General features: G+C 41.7%; 1 protein-coding gene across 2 annotated transcripts in view; it reads left to right on the top strand.

Annotated features, from left to right (window-relative positions):
* Positions 1 to 6,798: 6,798 nt before the first annotated feature.
* Positions 6,799 to 23,623, top strand: part of LOC141131692 (ciliary microtubule associated protein 1A) — a 43,030-nt gene continuing 26,205 nt past the window's right edge. The window contains exons 1-3 of one of the 2 annotated variants that reach the window (XM_073619251.1): positions 6,799 to 6,935; positions 9,345 to 9,413; positions 22,324 to 22,479. In XM_073619251.1, coding sequence (XP_073475352.1) covers positions 22,371 to 22,479 — 109 coding nt within the window. In that variant the 5' untranslated portion in view covers positions 6,799 to 6,935; positions 9,345 to 9,413; positions 22,324 to 22,370. Of the gene's footprint in view, positions 6,936 to 9,129; positions 9,414 to 22,323; positions 22,480 to 23,623 lie in introns of those variants that run through there. The other variant, XM_073619249.1, reaches the window with a different exon arrangement.

The following is a 23,623-nucleotide window of genomic DNA, read 5'->3' as shown; positions in this document are numbered from 1 at the left end:
GGCTGCCTGCTGTGATGATGGACGCACACCACGGCTGAGCTGCTGCTGCAGGACACATGAAGTCTCCTGGTCAGGTAGGTCAGTGTGTGTCACTACCGTCAGTGTATGTAGGTCAGTGTATGTCAGGTAGGTAGGTCAGTGTATGTTAGGTAGGTCACTGTATGTATGTCAGGTAGGTAGGTCAGTGTATATATGTCAGGTAGGTCAGTATATGTCAGGTAGGTAGGTCAGTGTATGTTAGGTAGGTCAGCGTATGTCAGGTAGGTAGGTCAGTGTATGTTAGGTAGGTCAGTGTATGTATGTCAGGTAGGTAGGTCAGTGCATGTTAGGTAGGTCAGTGCATGTTAGGTAGGTCAGTGTAGGTATGTCAGGTAGGTAGGTCAGTATATGTATGTCAGGTAGGTCAGTGCATGTCAGGTAATAGGTCAGTGCGTGTATGTCAGTGTATGTCAGGTAGGTCAGTGTATGTATGTCAGGTAGGTCAGTGTATGTTAGGTAGGTCAGTGTAGGTATGTCAGGTAGGTAGGTCAGTATATGTATGTCAGGTAGGTCAGTGCATGTCAGGTAATAGGTCAGTGCGTGTATGTCAGTGTATGTCAGGTAGGTCAGTGTGTGTCAGGTAGGTAGGTCAGTGTATCAGGTAGGTAGGTCAGTGTGGCAGGCAGGTGAGTTTAGTGGTCCGCATTGATGGGCACCGGTAAGCCAGGCAACAACCAGCAAGTGAGCTTACCCCCCACCACACAACCCCACTGCCCAGCCAAAAAACCCCATGCCGCCACCACCGCAGCCCCCCCCCCCCAATGCCGGCCTTGGACTTCGGGCTAAAGCCCCTAGTCTTTTTGCCACCTAGAAACACCCCTGCTGCACAGCCAGGTACACCAAATTTTCCACAGGTTCACTGAGACTGGAAACAGTCCTTGCAGCTTTGCTTTATATTTTTTTTATTTAGGGGTTAATAACTTGGATGGGGATAGGGATTTTTATGGGATGTCCACTTGACTGGAACAAAATATTTTCAGGGACACTCAACTATATACACTTCTATGTACACTGTTCTTCCACTAGCACTTCACAACACAGTGACGCAAAGAGGAGATAGAGGGGGCAGGGAGATAGAGGGGGCAGGGCTGAGCCGCGGCTCCATGTCTAAATGGACACAAAGAGCAGCAGCTCAGCTCAGGTGCCCCTATAGCAAGCTGCTTGCTGTGGGGGCACTTGGTAGGAGGGAGGGGCCAGGAGCGCCGGTGGGGGACCTGAGAAGAGGAGGATTTGGGCTACTCTGTGCAAAATCACTGCACAGAGCAGGTAAGTCCTGTAAGAGAATGTGACTCCATTTTGGATTCCCCTCCATTTTACATAAAGTAGAAAATAACTTTTGTGTATGTGAGTTTTGCCATGGTCAGCTTGACTAGCAGTTTGCATAGAACCACACCCTATGAGATACTGTGGTTAAGCTAAATCTTGAAGTAACATCCTGTGTCAGCAAGTCATCAGCTATTTCTTGTTATCTAGTCAGCAGTCTAATAGGGCGTACACATGGTCGGACTTTGTTCGGATATTCCGACAACAAAATCCTAGGATTTTTTCCGACGGATGTTGGCTCAAACTTGTCTTGCATACACACGGTCACACAAATTTGTCGGAAAATCCGACCGATCTGTACGTCGGGACTATAAACAGGGCAATGGCCAATAGCTTTCATCTCCTTATTTATTCTGAGCATGCGTGGCACTTTGTCCGTCGGATTTGTGTACACACGATCGGAATTTCCGACAACAGATTTTGTTGTCGGAAAATTTTATCTCCTGCTCTCCAACTTTGTGTGTCGGAAAATCCGATGGAAAATGTCCAATGGAGCTCACACACGGTCGGAATTTCCGACAACACGCTCCGATCGGACATTTTCCATCGGAAAATCAGACCGTGTGTACGGGGCATTACTCTTGATAAGAAAGTCCTGAGTGTAAGTTTTGTATAACCCTTAGATACGTATTTTTACTGGTATATAAACTACTGTTGTACTCAATAAAGACAGGCACCTTGTGAAAACACTCAAAGCACCTCATGTGGTATCTCGCGGATCCGAGGGTCCCGATGGTCTGCCTGCATAAACCAGGGTGGTCGTCAAGGTGTATAATTCCTTTCAAATATAACATGTTTGTTATTTTTAAACAAAAAAAACAAGACTTTAGTATCACTTTAATGCTGATTAAGAGAGTTTAGTTCTGCTTTAATGCCCAGGACAAGTTTTGCAACATTGGCATTTGTTAGCAAAACTGTACTTAGTCTATGTTTTCAATAAATGTTTTATTGGCCAAACAATGTAGAGTCTAGATACACACACGTAACCATTGTTTAGTCTTGAAGATCTACACATCTTGCCAAAGACATACTTTGCCAGCCTAAGTATGATAGGTGAACATGAAAAAACAAACATTCTTTGAGGAATTAGACCTTCTGAGGATTACACAACATCTTTAAGTAGAGCTGAAGTGGTATGGCGTTTACTTAAAGAATCTGCGATAGCAAATGGGGCTTAACATCCCTTAAAGGGTTGGAAAAGGTGATGCAATTATCGCCAATCCCTGGTATGAAAATCCACATATCGTTAAGACACTCAAGAGTAAGGCATGGTCAGTGATGCCGCGTACACACGACCGGACTTTATGGCATACTTGGTTCGGCGAACCGGAGTCCGTCGGACAATTCGATCATGTGTGGGCTCCAGCGGACTTTTTTCCCCAAAAGTTCGACGGACCTAGAAATGAAACATGTTTCAAATCTTTTTGACGGACTCGAGTCTGGTCGAAAAGTCCGCTCGTCTGTATGCTAGTCCGACGGACAAAAACCGACGCTAGGGCAGCTATTGGCTACTGGCTATGAACTTCCTTGTTTTAGTCCGGTCGTACGTCATCACGTACGAATCTGTCTGACTTTGGTTGATTGTGTGTAGGCAAGTCCGATCATTCGGGAAGTCCGTCGTAAAGTCCGTTGAAAAGTCCGCAGGACAAAGTCTGCCGTAAAGTCCACTCATAAGAGTACCTTCTGCAAAACAGGAGTGTCGATGTCATAAAGTTGATCTTATAAAAAGAAGGAAACAAAGAGAGGGGTAGGACAGGGTAGAGGGATGGAGTTGGACCAGAGGGGGCCTTCACATGCAGGATTAACTTCCTATTGGTCAGCTTCAGAGCGTTATAGCTTCAATAGCTATAACAATGACCTGGTAGAGACCTGCAGCAAATCTTTTCACATGTGGAAAATCCAAAGATGCGGCACAAAAGAGTGGCGGTATCGGGCTGAGGTTCCTTTTTAATGAAGGACAAAATTAAACCTATGAATTACTAGATAAAACTCCCCATATATACAAGCCCCTTAAAATTTGCTGACTGCTGAAAATAACAAGGTCAACCCTATCACTTACAAGGTGAGGCATTTTTGTTGTTGCTTTTGTTAATCCTCCCCAGCTTATCCCTTGTTGTGCCCTAACTTTTTTTTCCTCTTTGCTACTCGGCTAAGAAATCATTGTGGGAATGTTATGATATACGATATAGTAAATTGCTAAGTTAGCACTATCTCAGCATTCTTAAATTCTTTGAGTCTAAGAAGAATGTACAGTCACAGCTAAATGCTATAGTATTAAAGGATTATGTTGCCAGGGTAGTTTGAGTAAGGATATGTTTTAGTTAGTCATTCCACATTTAAAGGGACCATAACTATACTTCATTTTAAGTAAGCTTAGGTCATTAGAATTTTTGTTGTTCACTTTCACTACTGAAACTTTGTTCTTTAACTCTAGTTCCTCAGTTGCATAGGTCACTGGTCTAGGTCACTGGTCTGGGATAGCCCAGTGACTTATACACCTTGGGAACGAAATGCCGTTATAGCTTCCTTAAAGCAACCAACCAGGTTTTATCATTTAGGCTAGATTAATTGTTTACATTATGAAATTTTCTGCAGACATATTTTTAACTCTTAGGGCTAGTTTACACTTGCTTTGTTAGAGCTCTCTGAACACCAGTCAAAGCCCATGTCACTAAATAAAGTGGTTAGCTTACAGTCCTGTTTACACCTTGCTTTTGTTTGGTGCTTCGATGAGGCTTCGATGGGGCTTCGATGAGGCTTTGGTGGAGCTTCAATGGGGCTTTGATGAGCCTTTGGTGGGGCTTTGGTGGGGTTTCGGTGAAGCTTCGTGGGGCTTCGATGAGGCTTCAATGGGGCTTCGATGAGGCTTTGGTGGAGCTTCAATGGGGCTTTAATGAGCCTTTGGTGGGGCTTTGGTGGGGTTTCGGTGAGGCTTCAGTGGGGCTTCAAGCGAGCTTTGCCATAGACTTCTCTGGAGGCTTTGAAGGTGCTTTGAAGCACCACTAATGCTAAATGGGGTATATGTTTGAAGCGAAGCCGAAGCAAAGCAAAAGCAAGGTGTAAACAGGACTGTAAGTTAACCATTTTATTTAGTGACAGGGGCTTTGACTAGCGTTCAGAAAGCTTTAACAAAGCCTGCCTAAAGCCATGTTTTGAAGCAAGTGTAAACTAGGTGTTAATGTGTGTTAAAGCCGAAGCAAGTGTAAATGAACCCTTACTAGACAGCACATACTGTTTAACTGTAAAGACCCAACAGGGAGAGTACCTGTATGGATGTTGTATATTCTTGCTAGTTTTCCCACAAATATATTGGTAGGCCAAATGCTGCCTAACCAAATGGATCTATAGTGTCTATAGATTGCTTTCACACTGTAATGCTAGTAACAATGGTTGTAGATAATTTTTTTTAGGGTGTTCAGTCTTGGGCACCTAGAGGCAAACTATTGGCGTGGCAAAATTGTGCTAACAGTAGGAGCAGCTTAAAATTTGAGCTTACTCATAGTGTACATGATAACATTCGGCACAGTATAAAACGGGCACCATAGGATACAATGGGAATGGAGAGATGAAAAAGCATTTAGCATTCCCCTTCACAGGAATGTAGCCATAGGCGTGCGCAAGGGGTGTGCCGGGTGTGCAAAGGCACACCCTAATCACCCTGTGCAGCACAGAATCCCCCTACTGCCCTGGCTCCCCACTCCTTCCCTCTGCTGCATATCTGGCTTCCCTCCTTTCCTCTCCTGCCGGCTGTTGCTGCGGAGATGTTTTAGGATGAGTGAGGGAAGTGGCCGGTAAATATGTATTTATCAGCCCCTTCCCTTTCTGAATGAACATGGTGAGTGATGTGAGTAGTAGTGAGTAGTGTGTGTTTGAGCTTTGGGGTGCACACCCTAATGCAATAGGCTGCGCACACCTATGAATGTAGCAGTCCTACACATTGGCTCAGTATTTAAAGTGTTACTAAACCCACAGCAGTAAAATCAGTCTGTATATGCAGTAAAGCATGCTGGTTATACTCTTTGTGGAACCTAAGGGGTTAATCCTCTGCGTTGTGTAAAAAGGCTGTTTGATCCTGTCTTCTCTGATCCTCCCCTTCTTCCACTGTCCCCAAGTCCCCAATCCATCTTCTGACAAAACAGAGCCTTGGGGGCACTCTGCACATGCTCAGTTTGGTGTGTATTGCTACAGAGTATTTTTGGGTTTTTTTGGGGAGAGGGCATGTGATCAGCACAGGGCCAATCAGCACTGTCCAGACAGAGGGTCAGGGATCATGCAGTCTCATAGGACAGTCAAAGTAGAATGAAAACTCTGCCTTCAAGCTTTAACCAGACACTGATAGAAGTCACAAGACTGCTATATACTGCTGATGAGAAAAGGTATTTAGCAGTTTATATTTACTAAAATAATTGCAGTTCGATATTCTGTGTACTGTGGGAGACCAGATATAGTGAATGCAGGGTCCTGGGTTTAGCAACACTTTAATGTTTGTTTTACATGTACTTCCTTCCTTATGAATAAAAATATGGTATATGCATAATTTTAAAATTAATATTAGCACTTGTGGCTGTGGTACTCATCTTTTCATTTGGAGGAGTGACGTCATCCTGCACTGGCCAATGGAGGAAGCCGAAGACCGACAAACAGCAAAATAAGATGTCGGCGCTGGTGAGGGACGGGATTGTTGGAGTGAAGGTAAGTTTAGTTCCACTTCAAGAGCCACTATCTCTTGACAGTTGCCCCCCCCCCCATAGCAACCAGCTCTCCTCCTTCCTTCCCTTGTTGTGGTAATTGTATGTGGTCTGTCACCCCTCATCTAAAATGGAACTAAAGTCTCTTTATTGCAGAAGAGATAATGCCAATGTAACATTGCTTCTGCAATAAAATGAACCTACCTGCCGGCTCACAGTCTTCTGTAGAATGTACGCAGGCCCAGCTCAGTTTACATTTCAGCACAGTGTCTATGCGCTGGGATGACTGCCCTCCCTCGCGTGCACAGGAGTGATGTCATTCTGTACCAGCCAATCAAGATGGCCAAAGAAGAAGCCGGAGAGAGGATGCCGACACTGCCTAGGGACCTCTCGTGCAAGTATTTTGGACTTTACTTCCTCTTTAAGGGGGAGACTAATTTATAGAGTATTTGTCTTATATGGTTTTCTTCTACTAAAGCTTGAGTTTTATTACCAGTTTGGTTTTACTTCATTTATTTTGTTCTGTACCGTTTATTAATAAATTAACCAATAAAGTGCCACAGCCATTTCTATTACCAAAAAAAGTCATAGTTTTGTGTTTTTTATTACTTATTGTTACATATTTTTGTGTTTGTCAGTTTAGGGGTACCGCTTGCATTCCCATTCTCATGTCGATCGTAGAAGAGCTTCTAGAAAAGTACTTCAGATCACTCAGGTGTGAACCAAGGCTACCTGTGCTTCAGCGTTGGATGTTACCATGGAGACAACCGGAGCGAGAACGAGTCTGAGCCGAGAGAGAACAAAGTGAACGCCGGAGGGAGGGGAAGACTGCTGTGTAAGATGGAGAAACAAGTGTGAGGGTGTTCCTTTCTCTGGGGGTACAAGGTACTGTGCTACAGTGTCATCATGTAGGGACTGTATGGGGACAGATCCCTGGTGACTGCACTGCTATTCTGTAACTAAAGCTGAATTGAGGAGAAGTAAAAATACATAAGACTGGTTTAGAGAATTATCAGTGCGAGGATTGAGTTCTGAATGAACTGTCTTGAGGTTGTCTATGTGGAAACACTAATTACCGGAGGTCAGTGACTATACCTGTATTGTACATGTACACGGGAATATACTGCATGTCCTCATATTCTCTTGGAATGTGTGCCTGTTGCTATAGAACTGGCAAGATGGCACATATAAAACCAGCTAGTTACTAATTACTAAGGTTTAACCACTTGGGACAAAAATCGATAACTGATCTAGACCTAAAACTATGAATTACTGAGTAAATGCAAAAATATATGTGTGTGTATGTATATATATATATATATATATATATATATATATTATAAAAACTATGAATTACTGAGTAAATGCAAATATATGTGTGTGTGTGTGTGTGTGTATATATATATATATATAAAATAAAAAATATTGTCAAAAGTATTGGGACACCTGCCTTTACACGCACATGAACTTTAATGGCATCCCAGTCTTAGTCCGTAGGGTTTAATATTGAGTTGGCCCACCCTGGCAGCTATAACAGCTTCAACTCTTCTGGGAAGGCTGTCCACAACGTTTCGGAGCGTGTCTATGAGAATGTTTGACCATTCATCCAGAAGAGCATATGTGAGGTCAGGCACTGATATGGACTAGAAGGTCTGGCCTGCAGTCTCCACTCTAGTTCATCCTAAAAGTGTTCAATCGGGTTAAGGTCAGAACTCTGTGCAGGCCAGTCACGTTCCTCCATCCTAAACATATTTTCTGTTCATGGCTTTCCTCCCGTACACTTGCTCCAACATTTCATGCGTCTCCATTGCCGTTTTCCCCAATTTGTAGCAGAACTTGATGTTCACTTGTTGCTCCATTGCACTGTGACCCTCTCTCACGGTGACTACATTCGACTGCCTGCAGCGGGTATAATCTGACGTTCACGTGTACTCCACGCTAGGTAACGCTTCTCGACATGTCTCTGGATAGCCATGTGCATGCGCGCCCACCTGGCCCATGTTGCGGTTGAGATATCAGACCATTCACCAAACTTTTTAGACACACCTCATATAAATCCTGTATATTAATAATAATAAATCCCTGCATCATGTCTGCACATGTGCCAGAGCAGTACAGGGAGAGCTTAGCCTACAAGCAAGAGAGCGCTGGAATCACCGGACTAGTCAGTATGTTTTTTCTTACTTTTATATAGAGACAAGTTTTAGTATTTAAACATTTTATTTTTAATAGTAAGGGTGGCGTTCCTCTTTACGGCATTGCACGTGTTTTTTTTTTAATTTTTCTGTCGTTATGATCTCATGCAGGCGCAAATCTCCTGTAGTGTAGAAATCCTGGCATTTTTCCATGGCCAGTGAGCCATAGGTGGCCCGTACAGCCTGCCATTATAATGATTGGCTGTCCTTGGAAGTTTAGCACTGCAGGAATACGCATAACTCCCAACATTTTGAGATGGGAATGAGGGGCACCTACCAGCATATGTATGTAGGCATAGGATACGTCCCCTGCCACACCTCCTTAAAGGAGAATTAACCAAAAAAAAAAAAAGGTTAATTAAATCCACAAGGCGTTTTTTTACCACTACTATTCCTTTATATTTGCTTTTGAAATGTAAAAATGCAGCAATTTAGAAATTGGATGAAAGATTTAGCACTGGGGAACACTTTTTGAAAGAAAAAAAGTGATTTTTATATACAACTATATGGATCAGACCAAAATGAGGGGGGAGGAGGGACAGAGGGACATTGCTCCAAATCAGGGACAGTCCCTCAAAATCAGGGACAGTTGGGAGCTATGGTATGTCATAGGTGCATGTGCAGGTAACCAAAAATGCAAGCATTGACATGCACCCAAGTATGGCCAAGCAAATCCCTTCCCTTTTTATTTTTGTATCACCAGAAGCTCTAGCACAGAAAAAAAGTCAGATTTTTACACTAGAGGAAATTTGCGGTTGCATGTATTGTGTGTATGAGCCCTAAAACTTCTCGGGGAATATCTGACCGTGTGGTTTTATTCAGTCCCTTTGTATGTTTGCATCTAGGAGTGAATTGAGTGAAGATGGTTTGTTTTAGTAACAGCCTCCAAGCCTGGTAACCAGGGACACAGTGTTTAGTGAATGGACTGGGATACAGAGACTGAGGTTTTCTCATACTTTGCTCTGAATTTGCTGAATAGGAGGCAGGCAGACCAGTCACCTAAAGTACTGCTGCTGCCAACTTCTGAATGTGATTTTCACTAATATCCCTTGTAGAAATCCTACTTTCTAGGGTTCAACTTTCATTTACCCCCTGACAGAACTCGTCCTGTGATTTCAAGTGCTGCTGCAAGATCAGCCACAGGAACTTTCATCAACGTGTATTTGCGGTGAGTGCCCATTTTAAGTTATTATTATATTGTATAATTTAATTTAATGTTGTATATGGCTTTCACATTTTCAAAGCTTGCTCTTTAATATTTTTGTTATTGTATGAAAACAGTATTAAAGTCAGAAACAAAAATGTAATATATCCACAATCTTTGTGGTAAGCTGTATTACTTTTCTTTTTTTAAGCTTTGTTTCCCCCTTTATTTTAACCTGGTAATCCTGCCAGTAACACATTCCTGTCTCGGGGTCTCTGCACTCTGGGGGTGGGGGTGGGGGACACCTTTGGACAGAAGTATTGTCAATCTGGGGAGAGGATGGTGTTAGGTGGACTAGCATATTTATATGGATTTGACTAACAAATTAACACTAGCAGGGAAGCTGTCATCTTTTATTAAGTGTTCTTGCATAGCAAGACCACTTACTGTTATCTCACATATATATTATTCTTATTATTATAGCCAAATTTACCACCCTAACTCCTCTCACAGCTTTTACACTACATAGACAAGTAATATACCGAAACGTGTTCCCGATTGGTGTGCTATTACTTTGTGGAACGTTTCGCCAAATGGTTCACGAAATATTGTCATTTTTGCGGCGAAATTTGTCCCATAGGAATGAATGGGGAAATGTTCAAAACTAGAGTGGGAGGTGACAAAAGCTGAAAAATCAGAACATGATTTCTAAACTGCCACCACTCCCTCATTTTCAAGCCCACCTACACAAATCTTATATCAAAACGTTCAGCTATCCCTGCTGCCACTAATCATGTCCACAGCTATGCCATAGTCCTGATAGTTTTCATAATATGACCATTTGTTTGCAACTCACACCGTCCATTGACATTCATTGAAACTACACTCTAGCCCCTTCAAATTTGAAGGGCAATATCTAAACTGCGACTGTGCCTTCAATTTTAATATTTCAGAGACATACTATGTATCAAAATCTAGGTCTGGGTCTTGTGATTCTTACAATATAAAGATCTTCACTGTAGGATTTATAGTTTTCAAAATACGGCCATTTGAATTACTGCACAGTTATTACATCTATCATTAACCTGTGTATTGTGTATTGAGCAGTATTTGTGAAGCATAAACAGGACATGAGCGTTGCTAGGAAACAGTGGTTGTAAACACAAGATGCTGAGACCCCCCAAATGCATGTGGTCATACCTTCATCTGCTAGATGAAGGTATGACAAAAGCTGACCCCCCCATGATCAGCCAAAACATTATGACCACAACATGATCAGCCAAAACATTATGACCACCCCATGATCAGCCAAAACATTATGACCCCCCCATGATCAGCCAAAACATTATGACCCCCCCCATGATCAGCCAAAACATTATGACCCCTCATGATCAGCCAAAATATTATGACCACGCCATAATCAGCCAAATCATTATGACCGCCCCATGATCAGCCAAAACATTATGACCACGCCATAATCAGCCAAATCATTATGACCACGCCATAATCAGCCAAATCATTATGACCACGCCATAATCAGCCAAAACATTATGACCCCCCCCCCATGATCACCCAAAACATTATGTCCACCCCACGATCAGCCAAACCATTATGACCACAACATGATCAGCCAAAACATTATGACCCCCCATGATCAGCCAAAATATTATGACCACGCCATAATCAGCCAAATCATTATGACCGCCCCATGATCAGCCAAAACATTATGACCACGCCATAATCAGCCAAATCATTATGACCACGCCATAATCAGCCAAATCATTATGACCACGCCATAATCAGCCAAAACATTATGACCCCCCCCATGATCACCCAAAACATTATGTCCACCCCACGATCAGCCAAACCATTATGACCACAACATGATCAGCCAAAACATTATGACCACGCCATAATCAGCCAAATCATTATGACCGCCCCATGATCAGCCAAAACATTATGTCCACCCCACGATCAGCCAAACCATTATGACCCCCCCATGATCAGCCAAAACATTATGACCACGCCATAATCAGCCAAATCATTATGACCACGCCATAATCAGCCATAACATTATGACTCCCCCATGATCACCCAAAACATTATGTCCACCCCACGATCAGCCAAACCATTATGACCACAACATGATCAGCCAAAATATTATGACCACGCCATAATCAGCCAAATCATTATGACCGCCCCATGATCAGCCAAAACATTATGTCCACCCCACGATCAGCCAAACCATTATGACCCCCCCATGATCAGCCAAAACATTATGACCACGCCATAATCAGCCAAATCATTATGACCACGCCATAATCAGCCATAACATTATGACTCCCCCATGATCACCCAAAACATTATGTCCACCCCACGATCAGCCAAACCATTATGACCACAACATGATCAGCCAAAACATTATGACCACGCCATAATCAGCCAAATCATTATGACCGCCCCATGATCAGCCAAAACATTATGTCCACCCCACGATCAGCCAAACCATTATGACCCCCCCATGATCAGCCAAAACATTATGACCACGCCATAATCAGCCAAATCATTATGACCACGCCATAATCAGCCATAACATTATGACTCCCCCATGATCACCCAAAACATTATGTCCACCCCACGATCAGCCAAACCATTATGACCACAACATGATCAGCCAAAACATTATGACCACGCCATAATCAGCCAAATCATTATGACCGCCCCATGATCAGCCAAAACATTATGTCCACCCCACGATCAGCCAAACCATTATGACCCCCCCATGATCAGCCAAAACATTATGACCACGCCATAATCAGCCAAATCATTATGACCACGCCATAATCAGCCATAACATTATGACTCCCCCATGATCACCCAAAACATTATGTCCACCCCACGATCAGCCAAACCATTATGACCACAACATGATCAGCCAAAACATTATGACCACGCCATAATCAGCCAAATCATTATGACCGCCCCATGATCAGCCAAAACATTATGTCCACCCCACGATCAGCCAAACCATTATGACCCCCCCATGATCAGCCAAAACATTATGACCACGCCATAATCAGCCAAATCATTATGACCACGCCATAATCAGCCATAACATTATGACTCCCCCATGATCACCCAAAACATTATGTCCACCCCACGATCAGCCAAACCATTATGACCACAACATGATCAGCCAAAACATTATGACCACGCCATAATCAGCCAAATCATTATGACCGCCCCATGATCAGCCAAAACATTATGTCCACCCCACGATCAGCCAAACCATTATGACCCCCCCATGATCAGCCAAAACATTATGACCACGCCATAATCAGCCAAATCATTATGACCACGCCATAATCAGCCATAACATTATGACTCCCCCATGATCAGCCAAAACATTATGTCCACCCCACGATCAGCCAAAACATTATGACCACAACATGATCAGCCAAAACATTATGATCACCCCATGAAAAAAAAAAAAATTTAACAATCATTTTTGAAAAAAAATCATTTAAAAAAAAAAAATCATTTTTGAAGAAAAAAATCTTTTGAAAAAAAAATACATATATTTTTGAAAAAAATAATCTTTTGAAAAAAAAAATCATTTTTGAAACAAAATGTTCAGCTCTTTCAGCTAATGATGGGACTTCAACTTTTTTACTACTATTTATACTTTTTAAAATATTAAGCTTTTTAACACTTTTTACAGTTACTCCAGCCACTCCAACCACACAATTACTCAAGCCACTCCACCCAGTTACTCGGCCCACTCCAGTTGTAGAGGCAAGAACACTTTTCACAATTTCCCCAGAAATTGTAGCTTTTCTAGTTCATTTATGTAAAACATGTATCCCAAAAGAAAAAAACCTGTACCTGTTAAAAAAAAGTGTTATGCAGCGTACACACGAGCAGACTTTTCGACCGGACTGGTCCGATGGACCGAGTCCGGCGGACAATCTGATCGTGTGTGGGCTTCATCTGATCTTCAGCGGACTTTTCCAGTCGAAAATCTGACGGACTTTAGATTTGAAACATGCTTCAAATCTTTCCGACGGACTCGAGTCCGGTCGAAAAATCTGCTCGTCTGTATGCTAGTCCGACGGACGAAAACCCACGCTAGGGCAGCTATTGGCTACTGGCTATCAACTTCCTTATTTTAGTCCGGTCGTACGTCATCATGTACGAATCCATCAGACTTTGGTGTGATCGTGTGTAGGCAAGTCCGTATGATCGAAAGTCTGTCGGAAGTCCGTCAAAAGTCCGACGAAAGTCCGCCGGAATGGCCGTCGGACTTTTGTTGCCGAAAAGTCCGCTCATGTGTACGCGGCCTTAAAGTGATTGTAAACGATCACCTTGTAAAACAATCCATTCATTTTACAAATAGAAATGAAAGGCAAAACACTTGTGTATAGATATAAAAAAAAATTATAAATACCCTTTTTTCCCTTTTTTATAAGTGATCACATTCCCTCTGTCCCCTTTGTTCTCAGCTGCATAAGAGCTCGGGGAGGAGAAGCAACAGTACACTGATCACTCCAGTGAAAAGCTGTGCGGGGGGAGGGGTGCCAGGACAGGACAAGTCTGATCATTGGAGGAGAGTACACTAATTTCGCAGCCGAGCTAGAGAACTGACCACAGTGTGTTCTCCTGCTTACTGTGGTCAGTTTTTAATAGGAAAGCAGAGGGGCTGGCAGGAACACCAGGGATTTCACATAAACAAAGCAATACAAAGAGATCAGGATACTCTTTAATACAAGAACATGGTATAGCAGGAACATATCAGGAATATGAAATATTGAGTTAACAAACACTTTAAAGTGGAACTAAACACATTTTGTTCCCCAAAAAGCAGGCTTTTTATTGCAGAAAAGACGTATAATGTCTCTTCCACAATAAAATAAACTTACCATCTGGTTCGCAATCCTCTGCAGAATATAAATGGAGCTGTGCATGCGCATTGACTTCATCCCGCACTGGCCAATTAAGATGGCTGAAGATTGGCACTTGAAAAAAAGACTGGTAGAAGATGCCGGCACCACAGAGGGACCTCGCGGGAATTTAACCAGTGGAGCAGAGGTAAGTATTATCTGCCTTTGGTTCCATCTAACTGTCACTTTTCTAGGACAGACTGGTCTGCTAAAGGAAGTTAAAATATGAGAAACTTACCAGTTAGATTAACAGGTGAAAATAAAGGCAAAAGAAAAAAAAAAAAGAAAACTAATGTAGCCAATACATCTAAGAATTACTGTGAACAGGAGCAGTAGGGCAGGGCTATCAATCACTATGTCCTAAAAGGAAATGTGGCAGGAAGTTTTTCTTGTTATCATTACCAAATTCCATTCAAATTACCTAGCACCACAAAATGATACTTGGTTCTGTATTCTTTAAAAGGGCAGTACTGGGAGGTGGGTAGGGGTGAAGAAAGAGGGTGACACAGAAAGGGGGAGTTCCTGCACCTATATAGAAAAAAGCCCTATGTTTATATGTATACTGTGTGTGTGTGTGTGTATGTGTATATAAATTGTTCACTCTGTTATATTGCAGCCATTTGCTAAAATCATTTAAGTTAATTTTTTTCCTCATTAATGTACACACAGCACCCCATATTGACAGAAAAACACAGAATTGTTGACATTTTTACAGATTTATTAAAAAAGAAAAACTGAAATATCACATGGTCCTAAGTATTCAGACCCTTTGCTCAGTATTTAGTAGAAGCACCCTTTTGATCTAATACAGCCATGAGTCTTTTTGGGAAAGATACAACAAGTTTTTCACACCTGGATTTGGGGATCCTCTGCCATTCCTCCTTGCAGATCCTCTCCAGTTCTGTCAGGTTGGATGGTAAACGTTGGTGGACAGCCATTTTTAGGTCTCTCCAGAGATGCTCAGTTGGGTTTAAGTCAGGGCTCTGGCTGGGCCATTCAAGAACAGTCACGGAGTTGTTGTGAAACCACTCCTTCGTTATTTTAGCTGTGTGCTTAGGGTCATTGTCTTGTTGGAAGGTAAACCTTCGGCCCAGTCTGAGGTCCTGAGCACTCTGGAGAAGGTTTTCATCCAGGATATCCCTGTACTTGGCCGCATTCATCTTTCCCTCGATTGCAACCAGTCGTCCTGTCCCTGCAGCTGAAAAACACTCCCACAGCATGATGATGCCACCACCATGCTTCACTGTTGGGACTGTATTGGACAGGGGATGAGCAGTGCCTGGTTTTCTCCACACATGCCGCTTAGAATTAAGGCCAAAAAGTTCTATCTTGGTCTCATCAGACAAGAGAATCTTATTTCTCACTATCTTGGAGTCCTTCAGGTGTTTTTCAGCAAACACCGTGCGGCTTTCATGTGTCTTGCACTGAGGTGAACTTCCGTTGGGCCACTCTGCCATAAAGCCCCGACTGGTGGAGGGCTGCAGTGATGGTTGACTTTCTACAACTTTCCCCCATCTCCCGACTGCATCTCTGGAGCTCAGCCACAGTGATCTTTGGGTTCTTCTTTACCTCTCTCACCAAGGCTCTTCTCCCCCGATAGCTCAGTTTGGCCGGACGGCCAGCTCAAGGAAGGGTTCTGGTCGTCCCAAACGTCTTCCATTTAAGGATTATGGAGGCCACTGTGCTCTTAGGAACCTTAAGTGCAACAGATACTTTTTTATAACCTTGGCAAGATCTGTGCCTTGCCACAATTCTGTCTCCAAGCTCTTCAGGCAGTTCCTTTGACCTCATGATTCTCATTTGCTCTGACATGCACTGTGAGCTGTAAGGTCTTATATATACAGGTGTGTGGCTTTCCTAATCGAGTCCAATCAGTATAATCAAACACAGCTGGACTCAAATGAAGGTGTAGAACCATCTCAAGGATGATCAGAAGAAATGGACAGCACCTGAGTTAAATATATGAGTGTCCCAGAAAAGGGTCTGAATACTTAGGTCCATGTGATATTTCAGTTTTTCTTTTTTAATAAATCTGCAAAAATGTCAACAATTCTGTGTTTTTCTGTCTATGATTTTAGCAAATGGTTGCAATATAACAAAGAGTGAAAAATTTAAGGGGGTCTGAATACTTTCCGTCCCCACTGTATGTGTGTGTGTGTGTATATATATATCCACAACCTTCTTTCTGAGGAAGCTGTTTTGTTCTTGGCATGATGACATAGCATATGTCAGTAGCAGACCCTAGACAGGTTTCACCTGCATACTCCCTAAGGTTGGGTTCACACTAGTGTGGGCCGCGCATTCTGCGTTTGCTCAGGCACGGCAACCCATTCATTTGAATGGGCTGCTGTGCTGTGTGAAACGCACAAAAAGGTGAATGCACCTTTTTAAAAATGCGGCCACAGGGGAACCGCATGATCATGCGATTCCCGCAACTGGAACCCGCGGCCCGCACTAGTGGGAACTGAGCTCTTGGAGGTTCTAATCAATAACATCTAATCTGGAACACCAGGATCTATGAATTTGATTAATGGATTGCGGTGGTGGTAAATGTAGGAGTGTCGTGGTGAATGTAGCAGTGGTGTGGTAAATGTAGTAAAATGTACTTTTTCCACATGACAAATCTGCATTTTTTCTATTATAGATTTTGAGAACAAATGCAACATGTCAATTTTATATGTCATTTGTTTGAATATAACTGATTTATCTGCAGACACTGTTTTAATAAAGATCTGTTTGCCTGTTCAAATATGTTGTAAAAGTAAACAATTTGAATGGGTTGTACATACCTTTTTATATGACAGTAGCGGGCGTTAACAATGACTTTTCATTTGCCCGTAGTTCAGAGCAGAAAAAAGGAGCCAAGGTGGACATATAATAAAACTCCACACCAGTAAAATATTTTTTGTGAATCATACAATTTGATGCAAAAAAATTATGAGAAAATAACAAACACATGTAAAATAACAAGTGGCTTTGTGAATTAACACTTATGGGGGCTTGTTTGTAAAGTTGCATTCAGCCTAGTTTTCTGGCGGAAACTTGCCTTTTTTTCTCTGATGCTGTGTGTTGCAGTGCCAAAATACAGTGTAAAAAAGGTTAAAGCAAACAAATTGGCAGAAAACATTGCAAAAACTTTTCAGAAATGTGACAAAAGAACCCTGTGTTGTCACCTTGAGCAATGTTATTCCTCCAACTTTCCTTTGAATATAATGGGATTACACCAGGGTTAAGGTAATGTACAGTGCTTAGAAAAAAGTATTCATACCCCTTGAAATTTTCCACATTTTGTCGTGTTACAACCAAAAACGTAAATGTATTTTTTGGGGATTTTATGTGATAGACCAACACAAAGTGGCACATAATTGTGAAGTGGAAGGAAAATGATAAATGGTTTTTAACATTTTTACAAATACATATCTGAAAAGTGTGGCGTGCATTTTTATTCAGTCCCCTTTACTAAGATACCCCTAACTAAAATCTAGTGGAACCAATTGCCTTCAGAAGTCACCAAATTAGTAAATAAAGTCTACCTGTGTGTAATTAAATCTCAGTATAAATACAGCTGTTCTGTGAAGCCCTTAGAGATTTGTTGAGAACCTTAGTGAACAAACAGCATCATGAAGGCCAAGGAACACACCAGACATGTCAAGGATAAAGTTGTGGAGAAGTTTAAAGCAGGATTAGGTTTTAAAAAAAATATCCCAAGCTTTGAACATCTCATGGAGCACTGTTCAAGCCATCACCCAAAAATGGAAAGAGTATGGCACAACTGCAAACCTAGCAAGACATGGCCGTCTACCTAAATTGACAGGCTGGGCAAGGAGAGTATTAATCAGAGAAGCAGCCAAGAGACCCATGATAACTCTGGAGGAACTGCAGAGACCCACAGCTCAGGTGGGAGAATCTGGCCATGGGCCAACTATTAGTTGTGCATTCCACAAATCTGGCCTTTATGGAAGAGTGTCAAAAAGAAAGCCATTGTTGAAAGAAAGCCATAAGAAGTTCTGTTTGCAGTTTGTGAGAAGCCATGTGGGAGAAACAGCAAACATGTGGAAGAAAGTTCCCTGGTCAGATGAGACCAAAATTTAACTTTTTGGCCTAAAAGCAAAACGCTATGTGTGGCCAGAAACTAACACTGCACATCACCCTGAACACACCATCCTGACTGTGAAACATAGTGGTGGCAGCATCATGTTGTGGGGATGCTTTTCTTCAGCAGGGACAGGGAAGCTGGTCAGAGTTGATAGGAAGATGGATGGAGCCAAATAAAGGGCAATCTTAGAAGAAAACCTGTTAGAGTCTGCAAAAGACTTGAGACTGGGGTGGAGGTTCACCTTCCAACAGGACGATGACCCTAAACATACAGCCAGAGCTACAATGGAATGGTTTAGATCAAAGCATATTCATGTGTTAGAATTGCCCAGTCAAAGTCCAGACCTAAATCCAGTTAAGAATCTGTGGCAAGACTTGAAAATTGCAGTTCACAGACGCTCTCTATCCAATCTGACAGGGATTGAGCTATTTTGCAAAGCAGAATGGACAAAAATGTCACTCTCTACATGAGCAAAGCTGGTAGAGGCATTCCCAAAAAAGACTTGCAGCTGTAATTGCAGTAAAAGGTGGTTCTACAAAATATTGACTCAGGGGGGCTGAATACAAATGCACGCCACACTTTTCACATATTTATTTGTAAAAAAAAATTGAAAATCATTTATAATTTTTCTGTCCACTTCGCAATTATGTGCAACTTTGTGTTGGTCTTTCGCTTAAAATCCCAATAGAATACATTTACATCTTTGGTTGTAATATGACAATATGTGGAAAATTTTAAGGGGTGTGAATACTTTTTCAAGGCAATGTACATTATTGGCAAAATGATTGGATGAAAACAACAAAAACAAAACAACTATTTTAAACAAGCCCGGTTGGTATCATTATTTAAGCTAAATGACCTGAGCTAGCCTTACAAAAATTGCTAAGGTAAAAAGAGCGCAAGTACATGTGATCAGATCAGTCCTTGTTTTCTCCTATGCCTAAGAAACCTACATAGGTATAGCCAAAATGTTTTATTTTTTTAAATTTTTTTTGGATAGAGCAGGAAGAATTAAAACCCCTGGCAGGTATTTTTTTGTTGTCTGTGTATCATTGGGGACATTTTACTTCACTCTCTGTACAGAGTCCAACAGGAAGTTAGAGAAAAATTATGGCGATTTCCGTCTTAGACATTTGTCTCAATGAAAAGTGTCCCAACTGGAAGATTTCCCCCTGAATTTTATTCTGTGGACAGCTATAAAATTTTGGATTTTCCCCTTTCCTTTTCTGAAACCATTGTCATCAGTACAAATGGAGTGGTGAATCTCCCCAATGGGGACACACCAGACAGAGGGGAGAATTCAATAAAGCATTTGCAACTTGTTTCTGGTGGTATGATCTCTATTAAAATGTCCTGCACCTTGCATTACTTTAATTACCAGTTCCAAATTGTACAACAGATTCTTGTAGTTCTTATTTGCATTACATTTGCAATAGGTCATTATAGCTGTGACAAATAAAAAAATAATTACCTCCAGTTTGTAGATAATGAAATTGGAGATAATTAGGGCAAACTCAAACACACGGGACAATGTTATGGGGGAGGGGTTGTATAATGTGTTTTGTATTTACTTCATTGGTTGTTTGGATACAGGCCACCAATGCTGAGAGACTGGTTGCCCATCAGGTTTGCCCTCTTTGTAATTGACAGCGGACCGCAGTTTGCAGATTCTGTAGCCGCTATTGTGTTGAATAGCAGCTATGCAATCTGCCCACTCTATGTGACCTCATGTGGAACTAGTTTCTCAGAGTTCCTCATCAGGTTCTGCCCATCCAACAATCTCAACTCCATGGATACTGTGCAAGATAGGTGGGCAGAGCCCAACGGGGAACTCTGAAAGCCTAGTTCTCCATGAGGTCCACCTCCTTTGTGATTGACAGTGGACATCAGTGGGCAGATTTCATAGCTGCCATTGGTTTAAATAGCTAGCCTCGCATTGCTGAGCGTCACTGAGGAAGAAATGTCTGGTATGGACACTCCAAACTCAGTGCTGGCCTCCATGTGACCTATTCATGTACGTGTTTCAGACAGGTAAATGTATCTGTCACAAAATGCCAACAGTTGTGGTATAGAGGCCTGACAGAATGCTAAAGAATGTCTACAACACCCTTTATGAATTCCAGGGAGAGAGTCTAATGCCCCGTACACACGATCGGACTTTCCGCCAACAAAACCGTGGAATTTTGTTCGAAGGTTGTTGGCTTAAACTTGTCTTGCATACACACGGTCACACAAATGTTGGCCAACAATTCCGAATGCAGTGACGTACAAGACGTACGACAAGCCGAGAAAAAGGAAGATCAATAGCCAGTGCGGCTCCTTCTGCTTGATTTAGAGCATGTGTGAACTTTTGTGTGATGGATTTGTGTACACGCGATTGGACTTTCTGACAACAACGTTTTGTTGGCGGAAAATGTGAGAACCTGCTAAGGAATATTTGTTGGCAGAAAGTCCGACAGCAAATGTTCGATGGAGCATACACACGGTCAGACTTTCCAACAACAAGCTCACATCCAACATTTCTCTTCGGAAATTACGACCGTGTGTATGCAGCATTACTCTTCCCCACTCTATCCAAAAGGAAAAAAAATGCCTAAATATAAACTTTAAAAGGAAGCTGTCAATTAAAAACATTTTTGTCACACTGGCTAGCAGTGCATGCTGGGATTTTTTATTCATAACACCTACAAAGCTAACAGTTAACATTTACAGTATAGATGAGCTGCATTACTTTTTAGTGTGTTAAAGTGCGGAAATTCTGCAAATGCTTCATTCATGACTATTGATTAGTTCATTAGCTACAAGGTTTGAGTTAATGTATATTTACATTAATTCAGTGTAACAATGTACATTATAATATATTCCACATATGATATGTGACAGACCTTGGATTAGAAAATAATTGTAATTTGCTGTAGGGGCACACAGTAAGACCCCTTTCACACAGACTCCTCTGTTTCATCCCAGCAGGAAATCCATACACGATATCCCTTCTGAATCAGATCACAACATGAAACATATGTGATATCCATGTTCGTTCCAATTCTGTTTCATTTTTTTCTCTTGTAATGCAAGAAAAACAGACCCATGTAATTCTGATTGGTGGCCAAATGTAAACAGATGTGCATCCTTTCATCTGTTTGCATCCATTCTGTTCAGTCCTGCCAAATCAGACCTGGTCCTAAACCTACTGCGTTTGGTCTGATGAACCTAAATGAACCCAGATGTACAAACCCACATCCTTTTATATGTGGCAACCCCATAGGTGTGCACAGCCTATTGCATTAGGATGTGCATACCAAAGCTCAAACACATTTGCGTGTGTGTGCATGTGTATATATATATATATATATATATATATATATATATTTATATATATATATATATATATATATATATATATATATATATATATATATATATATATATATATACCGATGGTGTCAGCAGAGCAATGGATGGTGTCAGCAGGGCAGAGATTGGTGTCAGTAGTTTTTATTTTAGTTATTTAATTTTTTTATTATTTTTTTCAATTTTTATTGGAAGCCCCATTGGGGAGCTTTGGTGAAATATCAGGGGTCTACACAGTGGGAATCTGAGCCACACAGGGTGATTAGGGTGTGCCCAGACACATGGCACACCCTGTGGGCACACCTATTGGCTACGCCATAGGATACATTGTAGTCATTTTTGATCTGTGTAATCATGAGTCAAAACCTGACTGATGGAATGTCATTGTGAAGGGGCCTTTGTGTAAACGTGCCCACATTATGTAATCAGTCTTGATTATTACAAGAAGAGAATGAATACAACAAATTAGAATTCCTCTGAATCTCACACACTGTATGTATCTGTCCACTGTAATATAGTTTATAAATAAACATTTATTTCTCTTTAGTTATTCAACGTCTTTGTGTATGGTGACATCCCGATCATAAGCTCACCATGACGGCTGAAGTTCAGGTTGGACCCTGGAAGCCCCACAGACCCCGAGGGCCAATTGCAGCTCTTTATAGCAGCCCGGGACCTAAATATGGATTGCCAGGGAACACAGGTAAATGCTGAAGCTATACAGGGTTAGTAGGGCCTTGTTAGTTTGAAAACTTGTCTTTTTGTGTCTGTCTAAATAGTAAAAAAGGAAAGAAAAGCAGAAACTGCAAATGCCTTTTTTTGCAATCACGTGTGTTGTATTAGGACAGACAATTAATAACTTTTACATCTTTTGCAAGCTGAATATATGCTGAAAAGGTATAGGAAGGGCTACATTGATTTATCACTTCAATACTGGTCACTTTCACACCCTTCCTGCCCAGGCCAATTTTCAGCTTTCAGTGCTGTCACACTTTGAATGACAATTGCGCGGTCATGCAACACTGTACTCATATGACATTGTTATCATGTTTTTCACACAAATCAAGCTTACTTTTGGTGGTATTTAACCTCCCTGGCGGTATTCCCGAGTCTGGCTCGGGGTGGATTTTACATACCAAAAGCGGTATCCCCGAGCCAGACTCGGGCTTGCATCGCAGGATCCAGGAAGAGCATACTTACCTTGTCCCCTGGATCCTGCGATGTCTCTCCGCTGTGATCGGCGAGCCGCTGTGTCTCGCTCGATTCACAGTGCCGAGCTCCGTTCCCTGCGAGCGTTGCGACGCACGGGGACGGAGTTCGGCGGTAAATTCAAAAGTGAAACACACAGTATAGATACAGCATACTGTAATCTTACAGATTACAGTACTGTATCAAATAACTAAACATCTCCTTTGTCCCTAGTGGTCTGCCCAGTGTCCTGCATGCAGTTTTATATATATAAAACTGTTCTTTCTGCCAGGAAACTGGAGATTGTCCATAGCAACCAAAACTGTCTCTTTACATCAAAAGTGGTTTTAGAGCAGCTAGAAAAAAGCGATAATAAATTAGAATCACTCGCAGAATTGAGCGATAGTGATTTGTGGGGAGATCCGTCATCAAACACTAAAAGTAACAAAAGCTACAATTCTGCAACTGAGCAAATTTCAGTGTTTTTGATTTGATTACATTATTATATAATTTTTATTATTATTATATTATTATTTGTTATAATTATTTATAGTTATTTATTATATTATAATTTTTTATTTCGTTTTTCAAACTTTATCATACCCGGGATGTCTACTAGACTCTTGTTTGGACAGATTTAAGTGAACTATTCCTAAGAA

The sequence above is a fragment of the Aquarana catesbeiana genome, linkage group LG03, assembly GCF_042186555.1.
Source record: "Aquarana catesbeiana isolate 2022-GZ linkage group LG03, ASM4218655v1, whole genome shotgun sequence".
Classification (NCBI taxonomy): Eukaryota; Metazoa; Chordata; class Amphibia; order Anura; family Ranidae; genus Aquarana; species Aquarana catesbeiana.
The sequence above is the reverse complement of the archived record's forward strand: the minus strand, read 5'-3'. Positions and strand labels throughout refer to the sequence as shown.